The sequence below is a fragment of the Orbicella faveolata genome, unplaced genomic scaffold (assembly GCF_042242905.1).
Source record: "Orbicella faveolata isolate gen_17 unplaced genomic scaffold, um_ofav_v1 contig_47, whole genome shotgun sequence".
Lineage (NCBI taxonomy): Eukaryota > Metazoa > Cnidaria > Anthozoa > Scleractinia > Merulinidae > Orbicella > Orbicella faveolata.
The window spans coordinates 23,294,506-23,321,400 of NW_028301577.1; the positions used below are offsets into that span (position 1 = coordinate 23,294,506).

The 26,895-nt window shown below is 39.8% G+C and overlaps 1 protein-coding gene across 1 annotated transcript; it reads right to left on the bottom strand.

Annotated features, from left to right (window-relative positions):
- Positions 1-2,586: 2,586 nt before the first annotated feature.
- LOC110060917 (salivary peroxidase/catechol oxidase-like) lies at positions 2,587-12,886 on the bottom strand. Its single transcript, XM_089280121.1, has 8 exons — positions 12,584-12,886; positions 11,970-12,015; positions 10,054-10,672; positions 8,508-8,751; positions 7,930-8,114; positions 6,865-7,157; positions 3,921-4,486; positions 2,587-3,425 (listed from the first exon to the last, which is right to left on the bottom strand). Exons 2-8 carry the CDS (start codon positions 11,981-11,983, stop codon positions 3,358-3,360), a joined length of 1,989 nt encoding a protein of 662 aa, XP_089136247.1. The 5' UTR covers positions 11,984-12,015; positions 12,584-12,886; the 3' UTR covers positions 2,587-3,357.
- Positions 12,887-26,895: the final 14,009 nt, after the last annotated feature.

A 26,895-nucleotide genomic window follows, 5' to 3' on the forward strand; every position in this document is an offset into this window, starting at 1 on the left:
AATTTCTCTTTGTAAAATAAGTATGGACCAATTCTCGGTGGAGAACAAAAAGCAATCGTCGGAAACGTGAATTTAGCAGGCAATCGTAACTACAATCATGGTGCTATTATAAGGATTTATATGGGTACAAACAAGGTGCTTTTGCTCCTAAACGAACATGGCGACCCCTCATTTTTATTTCAAAATTTAAGTTCCTACAATATAAACAATCGATAGGCAAAGTTTCACAAAAATCTCAGTGCAGGTTCTATTTCAGCGGAATGACCTTAAGCCCTAATCGGGGTCATTTTGTTGTGCTCTTGGGCAAGAAACTTACTCTGTGCCTTTCTCCGCCCTGATGTATAACTGGGTACCGGCGAACTTAGTGCTGGGGATAACCCTGCGATGGACAAGCATCCCATGCAGGGGAGAGTAGACACACTCCTTGTCACTTCATGCTACAGAAACTAGTCATAAGCTCCGGCCTGATGGGCCCCTCGGCTCGTATGCAGACTTTACCTTTTTAGTATTTTTGAGTTATTTTTAGACTTCATACTCAGTTCTTCCGCAGATGTTACTATGCGCGTTGCCTGGACGTTTTTGTGGAGGATGAAATTGCGCGACATGAAGCCTGCGTAACAAGCGTTCCCGTCCTAGGGTATTTTTCGGGATTCTGGCCGTGCGCAAACTGAAGCGAGAGCAAAAACCTCGACGAGGCAGGGGCAGGTGGAACCACCATTCCTTGTTTCGTCGCTATTTCCGCTCCCGCTCCGATTTGCGCGCGGCCAGAATGCGGAAAAAGCTCTTCGTAAGGGAGCGCTTGCTATGCAGGCTACCCGACGTGTAAAGCCGCTTGCGGTCTGGTCTCTATTTGAGCTAAAACCTGCGTCACAAGATTTGGTGCTTCTTATTATACCCGTCCGGGGATTTCCGTAGCCTGGATTGATCTAACTGTACTTATAATTATCTTAGAACGTTTTGGGACCGATGCTTACTTCAAAAATATATTTTAAAAGTATTTATATTTTATATATTTCCTAAAAAATAGTGCCAGAATACGGTAAGAAGAAACGTGATGCTGTAAAGTCTATAGGCTAGAAAGGAAGTAACAACAATGGCGACTTTCTCTTCCAGGCTTGCAGTTTGTTATTCGTAATAGCCATATTTCATAATAATTCAATACGCTACTGAAGAATTACTGTATTACTTGGCACGACAGTCAACATAAAGTTAAATCCGACACATAAAACAGTCAAACCCGATTGATATGATCGGAGTCTGATATGGTACGTTTGGGTCTGATCCGGGGGGGGGGGGTACGGCCATATATGGGCTATATGGGTATGGTTTTCAAGCAGTTTACTCTAGCATAGGGTATATAAATCAGAGCGTTTTGGTCTAGAATAGGGTATCATTTTTCACCAAACTGACCAGTTGGTTGAAGATTTTATCTAAACTAAGGAAACCAGGAATTGCCACTCAAAAATATAAAAAAATGAAATCGGCGAGTTTAAATTTTTGCAACTCAGCCTCAACAGCGTCGATAGATGAGTATCATAAAACACTACTGGATATTATTAAATGTCAAAAATCGGAATTCAGACGGAAATCGGTGGTTTTAATACTAGTTACTCTAGTATAGGGTAGCAAAATTCAGCTGAACTAGCTCTGGTATAGGTTGAGGGTTCCAGGGTCCCAGCGGCATATCCCCACCCAGAAATTCCTAAAGCACCCCCCCCGGGGGTCTGATATGGTAGGTTGGGGTCTCGTATTGTTTGTTGAGCTCTGATATGGGGAGCTTGATATGGTAGGCCACGTTCCAACTCTAATAGGGGTGATGGGAAGCAATCCCATCTCTCAGACCATTTTGCTCTCAAATCCCACTTCCCAGTGCTCAAATCCCATTCCCACAGGAAGAATTCAGAAAAAAATCCCGGCGATACACATACCAGTACCTTTCTCTTCGCAGCCATAAAATTACGGCTTCTAAATACGCTCGACCCAACAAACGTCAACAAGACGATAGGATTCTTTTAGACTGTGCTAAAACATGCAAGTAGGGAAGTTATGACGATTACTCAGGTTAGAAGTTCCTGCCACTTTCCTGGCACAGGCGACCCAAGTTCCATCTACAGGAGCGTAGCCAGGATTTTTCAAAGGGGGGTCACACTATGTCAAAGTAAGGGTACCCACCAGATTGTCGTGTGGTTTTACGCCACCGGTTGTATACGTATCAAGCTTCACACTGACTGTGGAACTAAGGTGAGGTAATTTTATGAAGCACTTGACAGTATTATTACTTCCTAAAACCGATCCGAAATATTCCCATACAAACTCTTATATTTTAATTTCACCATGACCGCTATTACGCAAGATGATCATCTCATAGATCAGGGACATAGCTGGGGGGGGGGGGGGGGGGGGAGGGGAGTTCCTGGGGTGCCCGTGACCCCACTTTTGTGAGCCTTTTCTGAGTAAACAACCTACAACGACCTTGATGTCTGACCGCTTAATTTGCTGAAACATGGCCAAATTAGCGATTTTTCGCTTCTTCTTCTTAATGCCATTGTAACTCATGCATGTTCAAACAGAAAAGAACTCTCAATATTAAGTTGCTAAATTTTATTCCCACTTCCATAGAGTTATCTGACAAGTTTCGTTATCAGATTAACATTCAAAAACTAAGTATTAAAACTTGCAAAGCAAAACTATGTAAATAGAACTTGTCCTTCCTCTATAACGCAGAGGTTGAAATTACTGAAGCTTACTACATTCAGTTCGTAGTATATATATAATTACTGAATAAGGAGTGGCTACAAATAAGGGACGACATTTGTACTCAATGTATGTGTGTTGAAAATCCTCCAACTTGAACTCTAAAGTTGATATAAGACGTCTGAAGATTCTGAGGTATAAATGAATTTTTCAAGACTGTCAAACCTGACCAGAAACGACAGAAGGTCTACCCAAGGACGTACGAAGATTATTGAATTATTTTAAAAGGCCATCGTATATAAATTTCCGATTTTTTTCCCGAAGATTGCCCACCACCCGAGGCCCAATTTATCTTACGTACGTTTCCTAAAAAAGCTTAAAGGAAGGATCAATTGATTACAATTGATGACTTCTTATACTTATTGACTAATAAGGCAATTTAATCCCTTATTAAATATAGTATTGTTTAACTAGTAACCCTTACAGTAACCCCCACGTCTGAATATAAGGAAGGGAGGGTATGATCGCAGGTTACTCTTACAGCCACGGGAGGCTTTAACTTAGCTGTGTTACATTTAATGTTAACATCAACTACATCGTTTTTGACTAACTAAAACAAAAACTTGCATGGCACAAATTCAAGAATGGATCCCTGGGAATACTTCAAGCAGCGACATTTCCGCCAAAACCACCACTCCGGGAAAACTTAGGAGCACCGGAATATTTGGCACCTAGCAATCAAGAAATAACAAATCAATGTTTCACTTCTTACTTGTTCTGCATTATAAGCTATCGCCATCTTTCCTAGAATTTTGCAATGTTGCTTGTTATTGATGATTGACAGCGCGGAAAGTGAGCAGAAAAAAATATTGCAGCTGCCCTTTTCTTTCCACGAGCCTAAAGTCTGTCTCAACTATTGTAGCTCATTTCCCCCACATTTCGATTCCTGGTTACATCTGGGGGAGGGAAATTAATGACGAGCGATGCGGGCGATTCCTTTGAATTTCTACTTCTAAATTACTGTCGACCATTTAGAAGACCTTCCACATTACGTCCAAGATTGTAAACTCCTAAGTTTCATAAGACGGCAGAAACTTTGCTACGTTTTAACACAAGTTTGATGGAATGTTTACTGCCAGAGTAAAGGTAAAAGGACTCCTTTTTCCACCTCAGTAGAATGCCCAGAATGCCCAGAATGCCCAGAGCAAATAGAAAAAAGTACTTACTCTCTTTGAAAACATTCAGGTTGACAAAAGGCAGATGACGGCAGGGCACATCATCATTTGGGCTACGGATAATGCTTCGCTTGAAAACCTCGGGCTGAATAGTGGTCACATCGTCTGAGTTGTCACATATCACTCGAGCTAGAGAGGCCTTTCTTATCTCGGTCAGTTGTTCTATGGTAAACCCTGTGAGAGTGTCGTTTCTCTCGTACCAGAAGCGATCACCACGGCGCGTTCTGCTGAACTGCGCGAGCATCAGACAGGTGGTGGTTAGTCCAAGCTCACTCCCGCGTAGATTTCGTTCACTCAACAATCCCGCAAATAAATCAATGTCCTCCACAGTTTTGTAGGCTCTAGCCAGTCTTCGCCGCTGACTAGAGAGTATATTTGTAAGACCATTAAAGTTGTATCCTCTAGCCACGGGACCACCACAAAGTGTTGAAAACTGGATATACCCTGGTAAGCCATGATCTCGTCCACGCTGCATGTTTATAGCAGCAAGATCACCAAAAAACCCACCGTCTGGCCCTGGAATAATGAGACGTTCCCGCACGGCATCAGCAATGTTCCTACGAGAAAGAAAATCAATAATTATTGCCAAATACGAGTTTTTGGAGGATCTCTTTTAACTGTTTGGACAACGTTGAGCATGCGGGCCGGAACTTGCTTTTTAGATATAGTTTTGAAACAAATCTACTAATGAGTTGGATTAGGCGCCATTACCAACCGTTGTTCGGAAAAGGAGCCCGCGCGCCTTCTCTGATACAAGACCGGACTTCAGACTAGACTCGAGAGAGCGGCAGAAATCGAGCCTGGAAGTTGATGTCCTTTCGAAAGTAGCTGTTTTCAAAATAACCTAATTTACGGGTACGGCCTCGCAAAATCATTTACTATAAAGGCGAGTACTCCGATGCAGAACTATTCTGTCGGCAACTTGTTCCGAAAGCGCAGAAAGAAAATAAACACCCTCACAACTGAAGGCGTTCGCAAAAAATAATAATAAAAAAAGCAAAAAATCAAAACTCTGGTTATATGGTAAAACGGTGAGTATTGACTTGGTGAGGTCGGCCGGATGGGAAAATATTTGGCTCTCGGTCAGGACGCAATTAATAAGAAATGTTGCAATCGAGAAAAGAGAAAATGATTATAAATTTATCTAAAAAGCGATTTTCAGGTTAAAAAAGGGGAAAATTGATAAAAGGGTAATACTGTATTGTAACTTATAGTTTAAACATTCAGTGTGTATTTCGGAAGCTGGCTGCTATTACATCGTAGCCTGGTTGACGATTCTTTTACTCGTGGTAGCAAAGGGAGTAAAGGATGGTAGCTGTCGGTATTTTGAATAGTTTGCGATCACTCTTTTCTAATTAACAGTTAGATTATGAGCTCGAGATCTCTATTAAGAAGTGATAGTTGACGTAGCCAAAGGCCGAATCACCTCATAGAAAATCGAGAGCGAATAATCTAATAGTTTTAGTAGAGTTCTAACTGCAATTGACTTCAATTAACGGTTTTCTATTACTTCTCGAAGTATTTTGAACTTTGCGCCTTTAAAAGATCGCTCGGATTGAAATGCCATTTAAAATTGAAGTTGTGTGAGCCCGCGCATAATTTTGTCAATAATTTCAAGTTTTTAAAGTCAAGAAACCGTTAATGTCCTTCTTTTAGTCTTCTCAGGAATTACATTATCCATTGGGATGTAAACTTTCCTTAAAAACTTCGGGAAAACGAAAAAACGTCCCCATTTCGTAAACGACCGATAGCCACTGCACTCTAATTAAACAATAGAGTGTTTTTGTCGAGGAACTATCAGCTGATAGTTGTCCCGCGGAAATTTGATGTTCTTGTAACAAATATGCTAGTTTTAAGAACATCAAATTTCCAAGGGACAACTATCAGGCCGATAGTTTAGAGACATAAACACTCTATTGTCTTTATTGTTCACCACTAAATTTTCTTCCGCGCGCCAACTCAAAATTCATATTGAATTATTTCAACTTTTTTTCGATGAAAGCCGTGAAAGATCGTTAAAGCCAAATGTAAAATTTGAAAAAGAAAATAGGCAAAAACCCACTTAACACATTTCAATTGTTTACTTTCTGTAAGCCCGCTTCTTTACGGAAATATTTTCACGGACGAGTACTATTCATCCGGGTATTTTCCTCTTACGGGCACTATGGGCTGATAATGTCTCTCCGCGGATGAACACTATCGCGTCACGTGATCAATTAGTAAGCCAATAAGAATCGGAGAAAATTTAGTGGTGAACTTTAATGGCTGATAGTGTACGAGTAGCTCAGCCAATCAAATTGCAGAATTTGCATTAGTATACTAGTAGAATTCTACTAACAACTGATAGATATTTTGTACTTTGGAGATATGGTGTCTTTTAGAACATCTTTTTAAGAAGCACTATATTACATTTAAATCACCCTCACTTCAGTTCTCTTGTTAGTATTTCTCCCTGAAATATTAACGCATATATGTGTGTCGAATAAATTGTAACCTAAAAAGTCCTACAATTACTTCGATATTAGATTGCGGTTCATGCCATCGAGGTGTTTGTGCAATGTAAGTAAAATAAATAACCGTTATTTACCCTAGGCAGTGCTTATACCACAAAGGTTAGTGGGGCCAAGCAAACAACTGAAATAAATAATTTAAATTGAACATACATGTAACATTGTTAAGAATCCCAACTGGCCGGAGGCAAACCAGTCAGCTTTTTACAAGCATGGCCGAGGATTTGAACTCGGGGCTACCGTGAAACAAATCCAGGTAATGGTCAGAGCGGGAATCGTACCCGGGACCGCTGGATTGTGAGGCGGACACGCTGACCACTCGGCCACACTGCCTCCATGGGTGAAAGACAATCGATAAATGAAGTTCTTGCTTTCCGATTGTCAGTCAGTTTATTTTGACTCACAAAACATAGCAAAATACATACCGATCAAATTCGCCAGCTCTTATTCCAGCCAATCCGAGATAAAGACCTGTATAAGGATTGACTCCTAAGTTTGGATCATTGAGCGGTCCTGGGTTAAAAAAATCGACTGGAGATTGGGATAGCTGGTCAATGAGATCAACTCCACTCGACACTGTAAAGTTCTCCCGAATTAAAGTGTGACCTATTCTTAAGCCAGCCGTGGCGAACGAGTTGATAATTGTAGAATTTATTTCCGGAGCGTAATCGTTGGAGAATGTTCCATCGGCCTCCAGCGCAACTCCTGCTTTTCGTCTCTGAAACAAAAGACGGTCGAATTATAACTACACTGCACTGTTTTACAAGATTGCCGTGTGGGAGTCTGGCTGACAGTTGTTGTCAAGTTGGCCAATTTCCCTTTTAAAGTGTCCATGAAAGTCTAATTTCCGTAATTAGACGGGCTGGTCATTCCATAATAGCGCCCCGCTATAGGTGAAAGCCACGCTTGCAGTATGCGCGGCTTGGGAAAGTCTAGTTTGATCTCAGAATCTCTTAGATTATACGGTGTACTGCTGATAGCAAATATCCATTCACTTGGAGCGCCCCGGATCAAAATAAAAAGTCAGCAATTGATTCATGCTTTAGCGTGTTTCGCCGAGATATGATGCACGCACGAAGTTTGGAGAGCGCTAGAGCAGGAAAGAAGCGTACGAATTGCCCGAAGAAGACTAGCTTAGCGTCTTGAGTACTTTCTATACGTTACACTGAACTGCATCATAAGTTGCTGATGCACAGCTAGAGGCATGAATCAATCGCTTTATAACTTTGCCGAAGGAAAGCAATCCTCGCGAAGCGAAGTTAACTGTACTTTGCACGTATTCTAAGGGTCATCACTACGGTGATGTCATCACCTACGCATTTGCTGTAAAAGGCGGATCAATCCTTTAAGTTTGTGGATAAGCCCTTGGTGTGTGTCCATGTCAACCCTTTGAAAAGAACTTGTAAATAAATATATATCTACGTATTTTTTGCTTAAACGAGAAAAGAAAGGATGAATTATTACATTATGTTATTCCTTGCAGGTCTTACCAATCTTTGACTGGGGATGAGTGTTGGCAACCACTCATTATATGTAATGTGTTGTAACATGGCACCAACGATTCGGCGCGCCTCTTGATAGAGTTTCTCGTCTTTCCACGATGGATTCAGAGTGAACAGGTGTTTGGCAATACGGTTGTGTTCACGAACCCACAGAGCGTGCATTGCCATTAAGGCTGTCAAAAAACAGAATAAAATGGTTAGGTGGTCATGTGGTGTGTCGGCATTTAAGTAAAGTAAAGTAAAAATTTATTTTTACCGTCAAGGTGGCCTGTTCAGCTCAAAGGCCACTCATGACGTGATGGGCCTTGCACTTAAAGAAAACGTCAGAAACCGAAAGAAAGTCTTTAGTCAGCTTATAGTTTAATAGGAACATAGTAGAAAGACAAGCCTAATCGGAGACGCATGTGTATTGTAAACACCAGCGCCTAATACCTTAGGTTTGATTGATTGATTGATTGATTGATTGATTAAGAATGCTTCGCTTCACCTGCTGGCTCTTGATAGATTTGCTAAGTTTCGGATTTCTTAACAGCATGATTTAAAGTTAAGTCTCTAATTTCTCCCACCTTGATTTTCGTTCACTCGAGGATCCCCAGCTCTGAAGCAAGGTTGAGTTTCAGTATCGTTAGATCTACAGAAGCCTGCTTCACCGCCCACAGACTCCTGTGCTGGAAGAATGGGTAAGTCGCTGCTGTTAATGAAAGGTTCAACTATCAAAAGTCCCAGTTTGAAGAAGCGAAGGCTGTTCGCTGTGTCGAGATCTGAACCGTACACTTGTGACCCATCAAGGTGAGCGGTTATCTCATTTATCTATCGTAGGAAAATTTAGTTCAATTAGCATAAGAAAGACAACCATTCATTTTGCTAAGCACGCTAAACTGTCTATAAGCCAAGGAAACTGCAGAATTATTTAAAACTGAATATACAACGATTTCCACTAATCCCTAATAGTGTAAGTCTGAACAGGGGAGATAGCTAATGAACATGACACGCTTACGTTACGCAAAATAATGTATTTTGATATTTTCTGTGTCAGAACTTTGTTACAACTTACATCGGAGGAAGATACATTCACATAAATACCTCTTACTAACCGAGTTCGAGGTCTGTACTGTAAGTTACGGACCGCGTTTTTCCCCATCGATTTACTACAGGGGAAAACGAGGATCCGTAACTTACAGTACGGACCGAGAAAACGAGGTTAGTAACATATTTGTTATATCTCTACTGTGTGTCTGGCGGGATCGGGAACGATTTCTATTCACGCGGAACGGCTTCAAATCTCTGACGCACCTTGAAAGCAAAACGGCTCAATTTGATGTTAAGTGACTCTTAAGTCGTTAGTAGGTTTTAATACACAATTTTAGAAGTAAAAGAAAGTTTTAACCTTTTACTTGCTAAAAAAGTTACGAACACTTGGCGATAAATCACGAAACATTTTGGCAACAAAAATAGCTTTAAATTTTACCGGGCCGTACAGGAGAATACGGCCCGCTAAATTGACCAATCACATCGCGCGTACTAACTGAGAGATATAACAAGTGTAATTGTTAAACAGATGATAGCAATGAATAAGTAACTGATCTATTTGGCTTCTATGATAAGAAAGTTGACCATGACCTGCGTTTAATTTTAAAAAATAAACAGACCAATGTCTGATCTCAGAAGATTAGAAACTGACCTACGTGTAATCCCTGGGGGGGTAGGGGTACTCCCAGAAAAATTGGGTGGGGGTGTGCGTCCCGCTTCACAAAACCCTTACCCTATTTATGACCAAAATCTTCGATTTTCTTTTCCCTATATATGATCTGACCAAAAATTCGATATTCTATTTATGACTGTTGCGGCTGGCACAGTTGCTCTAAACGTAGTTTCGGAAGTGTCTTTGCTGATAGTCTTATCGATAATGGTGAAGCTTCTTCTAAAACATACCCAATTCAAGACTAGAGCGCAAACACCATACCCTATTTATGACCAAAATGGCCAAAATCGATTCTCCATTTATGACCAAAAAAGCTGAAAAACCATACCCTTTGGGACTGCACATACCCATGTAGCCCATATATGGGAGAACCCCCATCCTCCGCGGTGTCATCAAGGATAACAACTAACCTGATTGCCGTGGCTGTTCTGCTCTGACCTGACAAGAGGAGTACACCGTGCAAGAGGATCGCCCGATAGCCTTACCCTGGAGCTGATGTTGACTCCGAAGCAGAAAGGTTTTTCAATTAGGCTGGGGCAAGGTTCCTGGCTCGTGCCACAATCGAGCTGTGGGTTGACCCCCACAGTGAATTCAGTGAGCGTGAGATCATGGTCCAAAAATTGACCCCACGTCATTACCATGTGGGTAAAACTTGCTCGACGTGGATAGTTATCAAACACAATCTTGCTAACAAACCTCGTATTCAGGAGGCGAATGCGCTTGCCTTTAAATCTTACGGACGAGAATTGCCGAGGTTGGTTGCCTGGTTGTTCATACGCAGTAGGAGGATCTAAGCCTGGGAACCGATCATGCGGTGTAAAGGCGGCTCCGGTTGTAATGTTGCAGATATTGTTGCATGTGCCATCAAACGTGCGGTAATGGAATTTGAGACAAAAAAGTCTTTTCACGAGTGAAACCTCGCAGTTTTGGAGGCTCAGCGTATCCAGCAATTGTTGCGCGGAAGAAGTACCTGAATACGCTTGAGGCGTTTCAAACCAGCCAGCGACAAGTAATACTCCGAAGAGAAAGCTGCATTAGAAAAAAAAAAAACAACAAAAAAAAAATGACAAATCAATATAAATTTATATCACAATTCATCCAGATGCTCTATATGACAAATTATATCTCATATAATATATGTCTTTTAGGATTTGTTCTATTATGATGATGATGATGACGTATTATATGTTACCATGTCTTATAATATATGACCCCGGGGGACTCCCATATAAAAAAGGAAGGAGGTGCTGGTCGGAATTTTGAACAGAATCCCCAAGAGATACCAAAATCCTGCTTTGGGGGCGGGGCTTAAGTTTTATTTTTCATTCCTAAGAGGTACCAATTTTAAAACAACACATTGTCTCCTCTCATATTTTTTTCCACTCAATACCCAAAAAGGTACTGCAAAACCTCCCGCTGTGGACCTTTTGACGCTGAGCACCCTAAGAGGTACGAAAACCGCTTTTTTGAACACTAAAAGGTACGACAAGCAACCCCCCGGGATATGGCATGGTATATGAGCAATTATAACACGCTCTACAAATATGGTAAGAGTACACCAACCTTTTTGAGACGTTTTTGCTCTTATTTTATTTAAGTTTTGCGTATTTTGGGGGCTCTTTATTTTTTTAATAAAACAATTATTCCACCCGCGTTTTGTTTTGAGATGATTATCGTCATCTCTCTTTGGCTATCTATCATCTCATATCCAAAGACAAAAGATGTGTATTTTCGACATTTTTATGTAAGACGGCGACGTCAATAACTTGAGCTTCATAAAAGCTTCATAAAAGCAATGACACCCTTACGAGATGGTATAAATCGTATCCTATGTAGGGAGGGCGGGGGGGGGGGGGAGGGAGGGGGAAGGGAGTGAAACAGAGAACTCCCAGTCTCCGTAGGTGAAAGAAAGCCCGGTCTGAAATTAATGGCGTTCATAGCTCTAAGAGCGACTTTTATTCTGTCCGAGGGGGCTTTACATTCATGCTGAGTTTATAAGAGCATTAGTTTTGTCTTCACGACGTATAGTAATGTTCAAAGGATATTTGGCTAAAGGAAAAGCAGCTAAACCTATCGAGGCATTATCGAAATGACTTGTGATATTTCTTCAAACTATGAAAGAATGGGATTTTAGCCCTGCTCTGCATTTTGAACACTATATACCGACATGGTGGCCGATCGTATACTGCATACTCTTTATTTCAAAGAAAAACAACTTCGTATACTATTTTCATTTAAACACATTATAGGAACCTTGGGGCTTGGAGCTGCGAGCTGCTAGCTAATTCATTAAGTTCGACTCAAAAACTTTTTAGCTTAAACATACCTCGTGGTGCACATTTTGCTTTTGGCTAATGGCTCTCGCTTTTCACCTGTTGAATCATAGAGAGTGTTATATCAGTACTAGCAAACTCATTCATAATACCTGTATTCTATGTTGCCATCAGTGGGTCGCTGAAACGGTATGTGACATTAACCACGCGAGAGCGACACAACCATCGTCACCAAATCGGCAAATTGCAACCCGAAATGAGTTAGGTCTAAGTTAAAAATCAGACACTAACGCGCTTTTTCGTTTTATTTACAATATTTTACCTCTGACATTAGTGGCCAGAGAAAAAAAAAAAATTTCGTTTGCTTTCAATAGCCACTGTATGAAGTTAGCGAATTGAGAGGTTAAAATCAATGGATACACAGATACTAAACAAATAAAGTTTTGAAATAAGATAGGACTAAGATAAATAAACAAACAAATAAATAGATAAGCAGAATAAGACTTCCGTGAACTCTGATTCCCTTTCAAGGAAACATGTCATTCTGGCGAGGCAATAAATATTTCGCTCTACAGGCGTTATTACTTTTTCCTTGCCCCTGCGACAGAAATTTAAACCAACTAAATTTATTGTGCATACATGCAATTTTACGGAAATCGTACAATACCTGTTACTTGGAGAGGAGAACGCAAGAGAGAACAGAACGATTCCTTCGAGATCTAGAAGCTCAGATCTTCAGCGGAGAACGTCGCTTGTTGTCATGAAATCGGTTGATCATGTTCCCTTATATGCCAAACGGTGGGCAAAGTATTGACGATAATTCGTCATCAAATACCAAAAGCACTTTAAACTTTAAAGCTGATATCTAAACTTGTCTGTGGTCCTTGCAGAACTATTTTCAGATTCCCACGGAAGCGGCGACATGTAGTTGAAAGCAATATCATCTCGATTTGTTTATTATGTGACGAAATCACTTTAATGTTCTTTGTATCATTCAAAACAAAATGGAAATCGATACCGCAATTATGATATTGCTAAAACCGTATTACCGCTGATTTTGTGGACTTTGAAGTTCTCTAATGGAACAAAAGAAGTTTTAAAGTGTTTTGTTTTTTAACTTATATTGATTTTATGGGCGCGTGATGAGGAAGTTTGCCACAGAAGGTCAACCCAAAAAACCTGTCAAACGAAAAAATTGTTCGTGCGTTTGTTTTTATTTATTTGTTGTTGTTACTTTTTTTTGACCGGTCGAAGCTTGTTCTGGCTTTGAGGAGTCATGGTCAGTGACATAACACCATCTACTTTGGGTTTAATTTACTCGCGTCTTCGTATGTTGATGTCGTGCGCATTCTTAATCCTGAATCCGGTCGGTGATATTGGTTCAAGAATATATCTGTTTATACGTAATTGACACATTATGATGGAAGTCCGGTTTTCAAAAGGCAATATAACAAATTAGTTTTTGAAAATCATGTGCTTGGTCTATTACGTCACAGAGTTTTCCCTTTCCTCACGTGCCACGCGACCGGATTGAACCCACCTAAGCCAAACTGACAACAATAGAGGCTTGAAGCGGAAATTATAGATACTATATTGATGGATGAACACTTAAAGGACATTGCTGTACCACTCTTTTGAATCTATTAAAAAAATAAGACGATTTGTATGGAAAAAGTTGTTGGAGAGCAAGACCTTGGTAACTAGCAACATTCTCCATAGAAATCATCCACATTTTCCGAAAATTCAAACTGTCGTATAAACTTACTCTTTAATGTCAGGGGCCTCAAACTTGGCAATTTAGTTATTTTCGATCTCCTCTTTCTATTTCTGGCATTCTTTATGTTACAGCCCATAATATGAATTTTATTAGCTTCAAATTTTGTCACGCGAGCCCAGCTGCCAAGGGGTGTTTTAGCTTCCTCATTTAGTGGTTTTATTACGGCTATTTTAGTCTGGCACTTAAATAAAGGTAGGCGTTACTTACGTACTATGACGTCATTAACTCACGTGGGAGACTGATGGACTGACTAGTTGGTAATATCGGTGTAGTTCCTCGATCTGTGGTTGGACTGAGATTTTCCGCCAGAAAGTAAAAGCTACGCTAAATATTTATGTCTTAAAATAAATTGCTAAAAATCTAAATCTCGGATGTCAATTTTTGGGCGGTATACAGCAACAACAACAATTTTATGGTACTCAACATAGAAATTAGAAATTAGATGAACAAAACTAAGTTAAAATAAAAAGAGTACATGGCTGCCCGAAATAACCTTAATGGGCTAATAAGACTGGGAGCCATCCTTAGTGATTTAAAGTGATCATTAATTTGGGTCAAATAAGAAGAGAAAATAAGAAAAAAGACATGCAAGACAGACATCATAACACACACACAAAAAAGACTAATTATCCATACAGATTTAGTGAAGAATAGTTGGATGGTACAGTGTACTGATGAGAATAGTTATACTTCACGTACAGAGTACAGATATGACATACAGATATTCAATATGTGCTAATAGCTTGCTGTAATGTTTGATTTGATCTTTTTCTTAAAATGTTTAAGCGGCAGAAGCTTAATATCATCACTAATATCGTTCCAGATCTTTGCACCTTGATATACAATGTTAATGATTCCATAGTTTGTTCTTGTTTTTGGGAGAGCATTGACCTTTCGGGCATTAGATATCACTTTTGTGATAAGGTATTTTCTCTATTTGCATGAAAAGGCCAGAGCGAGAATACGGCAGATTGTTGGGAGTTGGTCCTCCAGTGTAAACATAAGGCCGAAGAAGTGATCTACTATTTCATTTATTTACTTTTAAATTTGGAAAGTCACGGTATCCTTAGCTTCTGGCTTCATTAGCAACTCAGGCCTATTCTTCTACAAGCTTGGCAGAAATTTACAATGTCACGAGATTGTACGAAGTGTTGAAACAACGTTCACGCACAAGTTGGGCAAGAGTTATCTACCAATTATATATGTAACGTGCACACAATCGTCAAACAAATACGTTGATGTTATAATTCTATAGTCATCATATTGTAGTATAGAAAGACAGGCAAACGTGCAGAAATAAAAATTATCTCACGATCCTCTTTTAGACATGCATTGGACCACTTTTGCCACACGATCTCACCCAACAACTGAGCTCTTCATGTCTGCTCTTATCGGCACTTGTTACATTATTACGTAATATTGGTGACTTATACGATAAGCTTTTAATATTTCATACAGAAATAAAATGAGAAGATAGCTTAGAGTTGATTAGAAAATCCATGTTGTAGTTTGTTCTTCTGACAAACAAACTTTGTTTACAAAAACACTACAATATTTGAAAAAACACTTCGATATTGCACACTATACAATATATCTTGTTAGATAAATAATAAATATATCTTATTAGATGTTTTGGTGTGTAGTATCGCTGTATACTTTTACGAGTTGTGCCGTATTTTGACGAGCCCGTAGGGCTCGTCAAAATACAAACAACGAGTAAAAATATAAAGCGATACTATACACCAAAACATATAATAAGAGATTTATTATCCAACTGCAGCTGAAGTCGATAAATTAATCAATGAAAGAGGGAGAGTGTGACAGTTTTGCGTGCGCGCGCCGTCCTGTACGGCAAACAGGTTTTCTACTGTACAAATAACTGTACAATATCGCTGTATATTTATACTTTATTTGGACGGTATTCGCCACAGTTGGATAATAATCGAACAATACAATATTTACGTTCGCGTTTTGTTCGTTTGCCAGTTCTTATATTCATTCGTTCTTGGAGAAGGTGTAAAGGTAAATGTATGGTTCTAGGCTCTTCTACAGACAATGATTCTCCCGTTACCACTCTTACCCCATTTGGTCAGCAAGTTTTCTCGTAGCCATTTCCAAGATAGGCGCCCGTTGTTGTCCAGATTTTAGATCAGCCTTGATTTGCGGATGATGAAAGTGGCTTGCTCTGTTAAACTGATGGATCTTTTCATTATCATTAAGACTTTCTCCTGGACCTGCAAACGCGTTGTAAAGATCTCTTCTTCACTGAAATTGAGTTCATCCACGCAGTTTACGCTTTATAAAGTTGGAATCACCAATAAGAGCCCGACAGCCAAACACAAAACCAATAACATGTCTTAGTCAAATTTCTGCGCCAAATCAAACAATTTAACAAACAAAAAACAAATACAAACAAACAAAATCAAAAAGGCGTTTCAAGCCAACTCGAGATATTTGAAACGGTGTATATACATATTACAAGGGCCACAAAGGCTTTAAGGAGTTTGTATGTTGCGCGACACAGCATAAACTTTACAGCAATCATTAATTTACAGATAATACATATAAATTTTATTTTAAGGTGGAACTTGTGAGCTGTTTTGATCGACTCGACTGTAATGACTTCTAACAAAAAACGGAATGTGTTAAGTATACAGTACTTTACAGGTAAACAACTATAGTCAACTGAATTTCTATCTAATGAGACCGAATCATGTAAATTTATTTTACGTCTCCTATTCTTTAGAATTACCCGATCGAGTCGAGGGCTATTCTGATAACGATGTTCCTGTCTTTAGGACTTGCTTTATTACAAACATTGCCGATTTTTTGTTGATGGTTGTAGCGTGTATTTCGCGTGGTTACCGTAACATGCTGTTTCAGTGACCCCCTGATGGCAATATAGAATACAGGTATCATGAATTAGTTTACCAGTATTGATATAATACTCTCAATGATTCAACAGGTGAAAAGGGAAAGTCATTAGCCAAGATCAAAATGCACCCCACAAGGTATATTTAAGTTACGATGTGGAATAAATTGACATCATTAGTGATATTAATTCAAGGATATATCTCTGTACGTAATTGACACATTGTGAGTGAATTCCGGTTTTTAAAAGGCAATATAACAAATTACTTTTTCTAGACTATGTGGTTGGTCTATTACGTCAAAGAGTTTCTCTTTTCTCACGTGCCACGCGACCAGATTGAAGCCGGCTAAGCTTAACTAACAACAATAGATCGCAAAGCACATGCATATTCTCGTTTACACTGTATTTAGCTCTTATTAACCGAGCTGCAGGTCTGTATGGGAGAATCTTGACCGAGGTCGTGAGTACAGACCGAACGCAGTGAGGTCTGTACACACGGCCGAGGTCAAGATTCTCCCATACAGACCGACTTAGCTCGGTTAATAAGATGTTTATTATATGGCAAAGAAGAAAACTTTAATTCGTTTAATGTAACTGGTTTGCTGACAGTTTGCTTGCGAACGGCGATGAGCTTAACTTAAACCTGCCGAAATTTGCTCGTCCTCTTTACTTTTCTTTTGTCATCAAGCTTTTTGGCACTTCCATGAGAAGAAAATAAAAGAAATGGTGTACATTTTTGTATGTCAGTTTGCTACTTTTTCAACGCAAAATGAAAACGGTCTAGCTAGCTGCCGGTCTAGATGGGAAAATCTAGACCGCGGTCAATATCGATTTCAGCCAATCAAATTCGTGAATTCGGTAGTTCCCAGTCTTTGCGAGACACAGCCATATAATAATACGTAATATTAGTTACGACCGGTCAGCAAAAAACACGGACTGCAGTTGGTGGGCCGCAGTTAGTCCGCAGTCCGTGTTTTATACCTGAGTCCGTGTTTTATACCCGGTCCGTAATGCTTAGTCCGCCTTTTATGCCTAATTATAAGTCCGTGTTTTATACCCGGTCCGTAGTCCGCAGTCCGCAGTCCGCAGTCCGCAGTCCGCAGTCCGCAGTCCGCAGTCCTCAGTCCAGACGGTGTAAATCGACACAAACGATCCCTGTTACGTCGGTGTGCGAGACGACGTGCTTTTATTACCAAAACTAGGACAATTATTCTGTTTACGAACACGACTTTGAATCCCCTTGGCTTTAGGGGAACAGCTACAGGGTATATGAAACGGAGGACATGTTGGTGTTCCAAAGCAATCTTGTGGGAGTTGAACTCTTTTTCTATGTAAACACTTTCATTGGGTTTATGTTACATAATTGGGGCACAGAAATCTAGCCCAGCGAAGTGAAACTACACATTTCCTCCTTTGATTTATTCAGCAGAAAGCAGCGTTGGTTTTGGTCGAATTAAAAAGAGACGAGGGCACACAACACGCAGCCAAACTACAGCTTTCTGTTCGTACGAAAAGTCGTACACATTTCGTAAAGACATGTCTGCAAGGTTTTTAAATGCCATGAACACAGACTTCGAACTTTAAATAAACGACTCAGTTATCCGCTACAGTCCACAATAAGCTGCCTCGACAGTCGAAAGACCGCAATATTGCATAACACTTGAAAAAAAGCACATGGCTAAACATGGAGATGACATCATTCGCCCCCTGAAGAATTCTTCTTTTTTTTTCGGGCCGGGGGGAGGGGGGTGGGGGAACAGATTGGTGTCCACAGAAACAACAGTAGAAGACCATCCTGTTGCACGACGATGTTATACCATAAACAGCCACTTGTAAGTCCTGCCGCTTATAAGCTACTCCGGTTATAGGCTCGTCTACCCGCAAACAAAATATTACTTTCGATCATAATTCCCCCAGTTATAAGCCCTCCTCTAGTTTTAAATACAGTGATCTCGATTTATTATGTTGCTTTAAAGCTTAACCGGTATAAGAAATGCGTATTTTGATCAACACGGTAGCTCCTCGGATATAAGCCCCTCCGTTTTTAAGCCCATTCAAAACCCCTTAGATGTTGTATAAGCCCATGCCTTATAAGTGACTGTTTTCGGTAATTAAATCAATTATTGCTATAAAATTAGTCTAGAAAAATTACCCACTCAGTGACTCTCCCCTGTCTTGCTAGAAATCTCCATTGAAGTTCTCATAAACAAAGCTACTAGAATTGTTTAAATCAAACCCTTGATAAAATTAGTCTTGATATCACATTTCTTAAGGTGGTCTTATACCTAAATTTTTTTTTTTTGCAAAACAACTCTGTGGAACAGTTTTGGTATCACGTTAAAGGACTTTACACTCTGACTTCAAAAATGAGCTTTTCCAGCTCACGTGCCACGATAGTTAATGAATAACTAGCTCCTTAGTGTTAAAAAGTGGTGTTCATTATAAACACGATAACGTAGTAATGAATGGTTCGAGAAGTATGGAATTAAGTTCATCCTGTCCACAAGGAAGTTGTCCAGGAGACAAACCTCAGAAAACAGTGTTTTGAGAGGGTTTTTCTCGTGAAATGTTGAAAAAGCGTATTAATATTAACTAATATTAACTATATTAACTAAATAACAGGAAAAAATTTCATAAATTGCAAATTTTGGAGGTTTAAGACCTAGATAATTGTGTTCTTCATCAATGTTGAAAATTTGACAACATTCGGTTAAAACCCAGTGGAGATATCGTGTGCGAGATATTGATGATCCGTCTATTTGGTCATTTTGAGAAATAAGGCTTTAAAGTTTTACTTCGGTCTCCGAGAGCCCAAATTAGCCCTGTGAACTAGGGCGGGGGGAGGTTAGGGGCAGGGGGAGGGGTATATTTAAAGGTTTTACATAAATGTTTCATTGAACACCCGAATACAGACCAGTCATAGAAATGTTATCCAAGTATAAGGAGCGTATAAGATGGTAGAAGAAATAATGTTCAGGACCATGATGCAAAATTCTCATAACTACACATCTTTAGAGCGTTTGTGTAAAGTATCATTAAAATGTATTGAATTGAATCCATTTTGTGAGTACTTTTAGACTGTAAACAATGGTTGCTATGGGTGTTGCTATGTTGAAATATAGCTAGAAGTGTTCAGATTTCTTAATTTAAACGTAAATTCAGGAGTAATTAGAGGAAAATCGTTTCAAAATACGATTTACAAATGGACAGGGATGTTGAATCTTCATGCTCCAAAAAAATGGTTTTCTGGAGAAAAATTTATATCTGAGAGTATAAGACCCCCTTAAGGTGAAAAAAATTATATTTATTTATGTACTTTTTGTTGAGCATTGTGACGAAACATACTTGGTGGATTAACCCGAATCACAACTGACAAGAGGCCACTGAACGCTGCTTTGTGTACTCCCAGAGACTTTTACTTCACAATAAATAACTCTTGCACGTCTTGCGTGCCTATGTTTGTACGTGTTAGAACTTTAGTAAAACACCATTTTAGACACTTTCGTGTGACTAAATTCCATCCTCTGATTCAAGAATGTTAAATGTGGATTTGGCCTCATTTGATAGAAATTCAGTCAGTGACTATATTTATTTAACTGTAAAGTACTGTGTACTTAACACATTCAGTTTTTTTGTGAGAACTCATCACAGTCGTAACGATCAAAACAGCTCAAAACTTCAACCTTGAAATAAACCTTGTATAGATTATTTGTAAATTAATGATAGTCGTAAGGTTTATGCTGTGTCACAGAACATATAAACTCCTTAAAATCATTTTGACCACCATGGTAATAGGTATAACAGGAAACATGACCGTTTCAATTATCACGGAAACCCTACTCAAATTTAAAACTTGCCGAGGAAATCTTTGCGTCTTGTGTTGTCTTTTGGGAACTTGAATCCGTGCAAACCATTATAGCGGTACACTTAAACGAATACCTTGAGTTAAAACAACACAAGGAAAAACCATCACCATGCAAATGATTTTTTAATTCATTTCAAGAGATTGTCTTACCTTTATGCATCAGTCAATTCCAGCAGTGCCCATCCCCCCCGCGCAACCGCGGGGCATTTGCTCACGTTGTCAGTCCCGGGGGTGGGGCATCCGCAATTTTATCGCGCCCCGGAGGCTGGGCATTTGCGTACCCCGGGGCGATCCCCGGGCATTCGACACACGTGTTTTTGAAAGTGCCATGGATGAGTTCATCAGGAAATACGAGGTGTTTGTCGAACAATGGCTTGTCCGTCAGGGACTAGAGAAACTTGCAGATGTTTTTAAAGGTATGTTTTCTCAATTTTAGATATTTCTTCATTAGTTGTAAGCATATAAATATAAGCGACAAGGTGAACTATATTTTGTTTATCACAAAACAATCACTGACGTGAACACGACTATTTCGCATTTCGCATTCAAAACTAGCCTAGCAGTTTTTAAATTCATGAAAGTGCAGTTAAAATACTTAAGGTTTGCGAATTCAAATGATGCGATCTTCAAGACAGATCTTGCGAACTTAAAATGCAATGCATCATCATTTAGAATGTCTTGATTCTTCACAGAAAAAGTAACCTGCGAATACAGGCGCCTATCATCGCTCACGGCTGGGGACACGTCCGCCGCAATCCCAGTTATCCTCTAGCAAACTGTTAAGGTAGTGTTTGGAAATCGCGCTCTTACGCTGGCGCTTTGAAAGAAAACCCCATCAACCTGTGCATTTTCTGAAAGCTTAATAGTTATAGAATACAATCATATCGTTGAAATTTTCTAAAAAGTTATTGTCGCAGTGATATTAAAAGAAATACCCAGAAACACTGCTTCGCTTAAACTGGTTCGCTTCCGCGCGTGAATTATCGGAGCGGCGCGATTTACATCGGAAAGGTTTTCTCACACATCACCCTCAAAAATCGTGTCTGCGATTTTCCAGATGTAGTTTGGTTTTTTTTCTACACCCTCCTAAACTTTGATATTTTTAATGCGGATGTTTCCTTCTACAAAAGAGGCCATAACTTTGAAACGGAAGAGAAATTAAACAAAGTCCGACGCGGTTTTTTGAAGGAGGTATCCTAGAAGATACCTGCCGATTTTCAGCCAATTCCATCGAAAGACGCACGTAAACGAACTAAAAATGTTCATCCTTATATGTAGTTTTATTTTATCGAGATAAACACGAAAAACCTTTTATGAGATTTGTATGAATAGCTGTTAAAAATCCCCTCCTCACTGACAGATGTCGGCATGGGTCAGTTTACCACAACAATGGGTTATGACAACTTGAAATAAACAGACGACTAATATTCTGGCGCGGAAACCCGCGTCGCAGTGAAGTCGTCCGAGAGGGGACAAAATACAAGTTAAACTGCCGTGATCTTTTACTTAAGGTGGCTCTATAAAGTATTTCATAAAGCTTTGGATATTAAATATGCATAAGTAATTTCTCACTTGGCAAATGTTTACAACATAGCACTCGGTAGAAGGTCAATAATAAAAAACCTACAGCCTTAGGCTACGTATGGAAGACACTTTCAGAACCTAAATGTTGTTGCTATGGCAACTACTGATAGAAATGCTTGGCTTGTTTTTTTAACCTGCCTGACTTCTAGACGGTGTTTCTAGGTTTCTAGACGGTGAATTTTCTTTGTTTTGGGGGAAACACAGTTAACACACAAGGAGTTTCAACTGACAAAGCTACAAGAAAATCTGCACATAATTTTCAGAGGAATTCGCAATTTTCGTTTTTTACACATATTACATTAACGTATGTATAAAATTTGATGATTTTTACTTAACAGCGAGAAAAATAAAAATCCTATCCATGTGCCAATTTTCAAAAAAATGCACCGTCTGGAACGCGCTTAATATGCGTTTTAGATCACCCAAAGACCCCTGTATTTTCGTGACGTCATCAAAATAGAAATTCTTCAAGTTACGGTACTGCGCATGCTCACGTTTCGCTTCCTTCGCACGCGCTAGTTGAAAATTAGTCGAGATGTAGAAGCTTATTTTTCCCCACGACGGCGAAAAGTATACCTAATACGTGTTGTAATACTTATGGAAATGCGTTTTAACTTGTGGTTTCTTCCACTGCTTTGAAGTGCTCGAAATTATCAGCTCTGTGTCTATTTCAACTTAACATAGGTCAAGTCGTGTGGCGCATGCTGAAATATACGTCTAACCCGTAAATTGAAATTTGACCGGCGACGGATGGTCAAATATTTGCATTTTTGACGTACTTTGAAAAGCTCTCGCGTCGCTCACAATCATTTGCCCAAAGAAATTTTTACAGGAATCTGTAGACCATCCTTCTGCGATTCAACCACCAGAAGCTTGATCCATTTGAAGGTTTCGCACATGGTGAAAATTAATTATATTTACGAAGTACTTTTAAGTGAATGAAATATATGTCTTCGAAATTTAATTATTTTGCACCCAAAAAGACAACGCAACATTCCCTAAAATCAACCCAGTACACATTTAAACATTGCACAAAAATATTTGAGTGTTTTAAAGACGGAAGAATGATGTGGTTTTGTATGCGAGGCCCTCAAACTTGTGTAATAAAATGGTGCGTCAAATGACGATTTTAACGGAATTTGGTAATTTGCATATTTCTTTGAAATAAAAGGATATTTTGCCAAAAAAACTATTCAGTAGTTTTTGTTATGCCCTAGCCTATCTACCATAAGAATATGAGCGAAATCGAATTTTCGACCCTTGCCGCGAAATTAAGAATTTGTCTGATTTTTACAGGCAGGCACTCTTAAGCCCTAACCGGGGTCATTTTGTTGTGCTCTTGGGCAAGAAACTTACTCTGTGCCTTTCTCCGCCCTGATGTATAACTGGGTACCGGCGAACTTAGTGCTGGGGGTGACCCTGCGATGGACAAGCATCCCATGCAGGGGGGAGTAGACACACTCCTTGTCACTTCATGTTACAGAAACTAGTCATAAGCTCCGGCCTGATGGGCCCCTCGGCTCGTATGCAGACTTTACCTTTTTAGTATTTTTGAGTTATTTTTAGACTTCATACTCAGTTCTTCCGCAGATGTTACTATGCGCGTTGCCTGGACGTTTTTGTGGAGGATGAAATCGCGCGACATGAAGCCTGCGTAACAAGCGTTCCCGTCCTAGGGTATTTTTCGGGATTCTGGCCGTGCGCAAACTGAAGCGAGAGCAAAAACCTCGACGAGGCAGGGGCAGGTGGAACCACCATTCCTTGTTTCGTCGCTATTTTCGCTCCCGCTCCGATTTGCGCGCGGCCAGAATGCGGAAAAAGCTCTTCGTAAGGGAGCGCTTGCTATGCAGGCTACCCGACGTGTAAAGCCGCTTGCGGTCTGGTCTCTATTTGAGCAAAACCTGCGTCACACGATTTGGTGCTTCTTATTATACCCGTCCGGGGATTTCCGTAGCCTGGATTGATCTAACTGTACTTATAATTATCTTAGAACGTTTTGGGACCGATGCTTGCTTCAAAAATATATTTTAAAAGTATTTATATTTTATATATTTCCTAAAAAATAATGCCAGAATACGGTAAGAAGAAACGTGATGCTGTAAAGTCTATAGGCTAGAAAGGAACAACAATGGCGACTTTCTCTTCCAGGCTTGCAGTTTGTTATTCGTAATGGCCATATTTCATAATAATTCAATACACTACTGAAGAATTACTGTATTACTTGGCACAACAGTTAACATAAAGTTAAATCCGACACATAAGGGACCGTTCATTTTTTATGAGGGAGGAGGGGCAGGTGGGATTTGGGAAGCACCATTTAAAAATCGCATGAGCCCCTCTCAGCTTACCAATTTTTTCACATGGCCCCCCTTATAGCGGTCATTTTTTGGGATGACCCCCCCCCCCAAAAAAAAAATTGAACAAACAATATTTAGATTTCAGCTATTTTAATATTTCTCTATTATCCCCCTACTTCACGTTATTGTGCTCACTATGAAGACAATATTTACAATCCCTATACTACAGAGAGCTGTTGTTTAAAAAACAAATCAAAAGAAAGAGAAGTCAATTTCGGATCTCCTAGTTATGGCTCGCCCTGAGCGTGTGGCATTTGGCCTCTCATTGGTATCTTCCTCATCTGAATTGATGAATGCAAGAATGACATCACTTGAGTCATCTTCTCCCCTAGAGTCAATGGCATCACTGTCATACTCATCATTGTCACTTTCATCCGTTTCACTGCTGTCAGCGCTTACCCTGTTGTCATTTTGTGTCAATGTCCTGGCATTTTTCAGTGTTGGTTGGCCAGCTCTGAGAGGACTCTTCTGCCGCAAGCATGAATGTATTACAATTGCCTTTACTTTCTCACTCTTGCTGCTTTTCAAATGCTACTTCAGCCCGTGGTGGTTCAAGTACTTGTTTTGTTCTGGAACACGTTGCTTTTTAAGCTTGGTTAGATCTTCGCACAACTCAGTCCAAGGATAATGCTCATATGATTTATCTTTTGCGTCCCTACTTAACTTTGCCTTTTCTTCTGCTCTCCTTTTCCTTTTAAATTCCAGCACTTCAAGATGCTGAAGATAATCCACCACAAACTTTGATTTGACAATAAACTTATTTGCAAATAGAGCAACGCTCTCTGGGTCAGATAAAACCAGCCTGCCACCTCCATGCTCTTTCTTCGCTTGGACCCTTGGCTGCCAGTCATCTGGATCACGCCCTTCTTTTGGGGTCTTCTGGTAGGAGAGGTAGTGGTATTCCGGTAGGCAGGAATGGTCAGGAACTGGTTTAGGATATCTTTCTATGGGTGATCCAGTCCATTCACAACAAAAAGAACAAATTTCTCCTACCTTTTCTTGACAGGACAACTTTAGAAACTCTCTGTAGTTCTCCCCCTCCTCATAGTGCTCATTCATAAACTTCTCAATCTTACGGAAGTAACAGTGGCCTGGAACAGAGTCTTTCCTTGTTCCTGCATTGTGATACTGAACCAAGTACGAAGTGTTGTGAAAAAACTGGAAATCTGTTGATGTGTTGTGTGAAACACATTGTTACATTTAATTTACAGATGTCTTTATTTGGAAGGTTTTTACCTCTACTCTAGTGATAGGCATGTATAAATGTTGCCCTGTCCAGGTAAAACAAAAAGCTACGAGTGTTCTCAAATCTTGCTAATAGTGGATTACTTTTTATAAATTTTAGCATACTTGTTGTGGTTTAAATGTATCTATGGTTTAAAATTTCTTAATTTTCAAGGTAAAATGGGGTTGACTAGCCTACACGACTTTTACGGTTCGTGACATTTGTACATTTACCGTTCTCTGTTCGGTCACTCGACCTTTCTTGTCGCTTCACTCGTGTTCATGAAGGGCACTTAATGTTTTGTAATAAGGAGGAATTTTAGTGGAGTTGAGCCGTTAGATCGTGCTATGGCAAATTTTTACAGGTCATAGGTCTGCATGGTTTCCGCTGTTATCTGCATGTCGACTCGTTGAGTTCGACACCTCTGTAATTTGCCATGTGTTTATGCATTGTTTAGGTTCATTTCTATTGCAAGATATGCTTTTGAATCTCCATGAATTTGCTTTTGAGGGACAAAATATGAAATTTACCGTGAACATGTTGCTTACTTGCATTCTATATTGTGACGCCGGGCCCGGCTGTGATTAGAACTGTTTGCAAGCACAGTAGGTAGATCGTTATCACGGATATCATATTTGTTCTCCTACGATTTCCTTCGGAGACGCCGTAGCTTTACTTTGAGAAAGCTATACGTTTGTCTAGAGACATTGCTATGTTTCTTGCAGCTATCTGATCGAGCTTGTGTTTCTCTTGCTCGATGTATAGGTTTATTCCTCCTTTTTATTTCCTCCTCTTTTGCAAACCCCGTCTTTAAAATGGGGTTGATGCTATACGTTGAGTGCGTATTTTTGCTTTAAGCTCCTTGACGTTAGTTGAGTGCTGCTATGTCTTGCACGATGTAGAACGGGGCACGTCCATAATAATCATGAAAGAGGCTCATTCCAAAATGCGCAATAATGGCGAAAGCGACGAGTCGTTTAAGAAAAGGTTTACAGCTGAACGATCCAGGCAGTTTGACATCTTACAAGCAAAAGAAGCAATCTTTCTAAGTGCGGATGGCTGTTCAGAAAGGGCGAGTGAGTTTTCCATGCCAGGGTACCAGTTGAAGCCCAGTGATGGAAGAAAACTGAACTTCTCCATCAAAGAACACAGAGCAATGGTGGAAAAGTTGAATGCCACGATTCCACACTCTTTCAGTCCAATGGGCTTGCTTTAAAGCAGGGCGAAGAATTTGCCCACAGTTTTAATGTAAAACAGATCCAATTTATAGAAGCTAAGTTGACGAAGGTCACGCAGGAC

Bases quoted from the DNA above. Each gene is read 5' to 3' on its own strand.
- LOC110060917 (XM_089280121.1), bottom strand. The intron at 4,487-6,864 runs GTATGTATTTTG...TCTTTCTCGTAG, and splicing joins AGAGCTGGCGAATTTGATCG to GAACATTGCTGATGCCGTGC. The intron at 3,426-3,920 runs GTAAGTACTTTT...CTTGATTGCTAG, and splicing joins CCTGAATGTTTTCAAAGAGA to GTGCCAAATATTCCGGTGCT.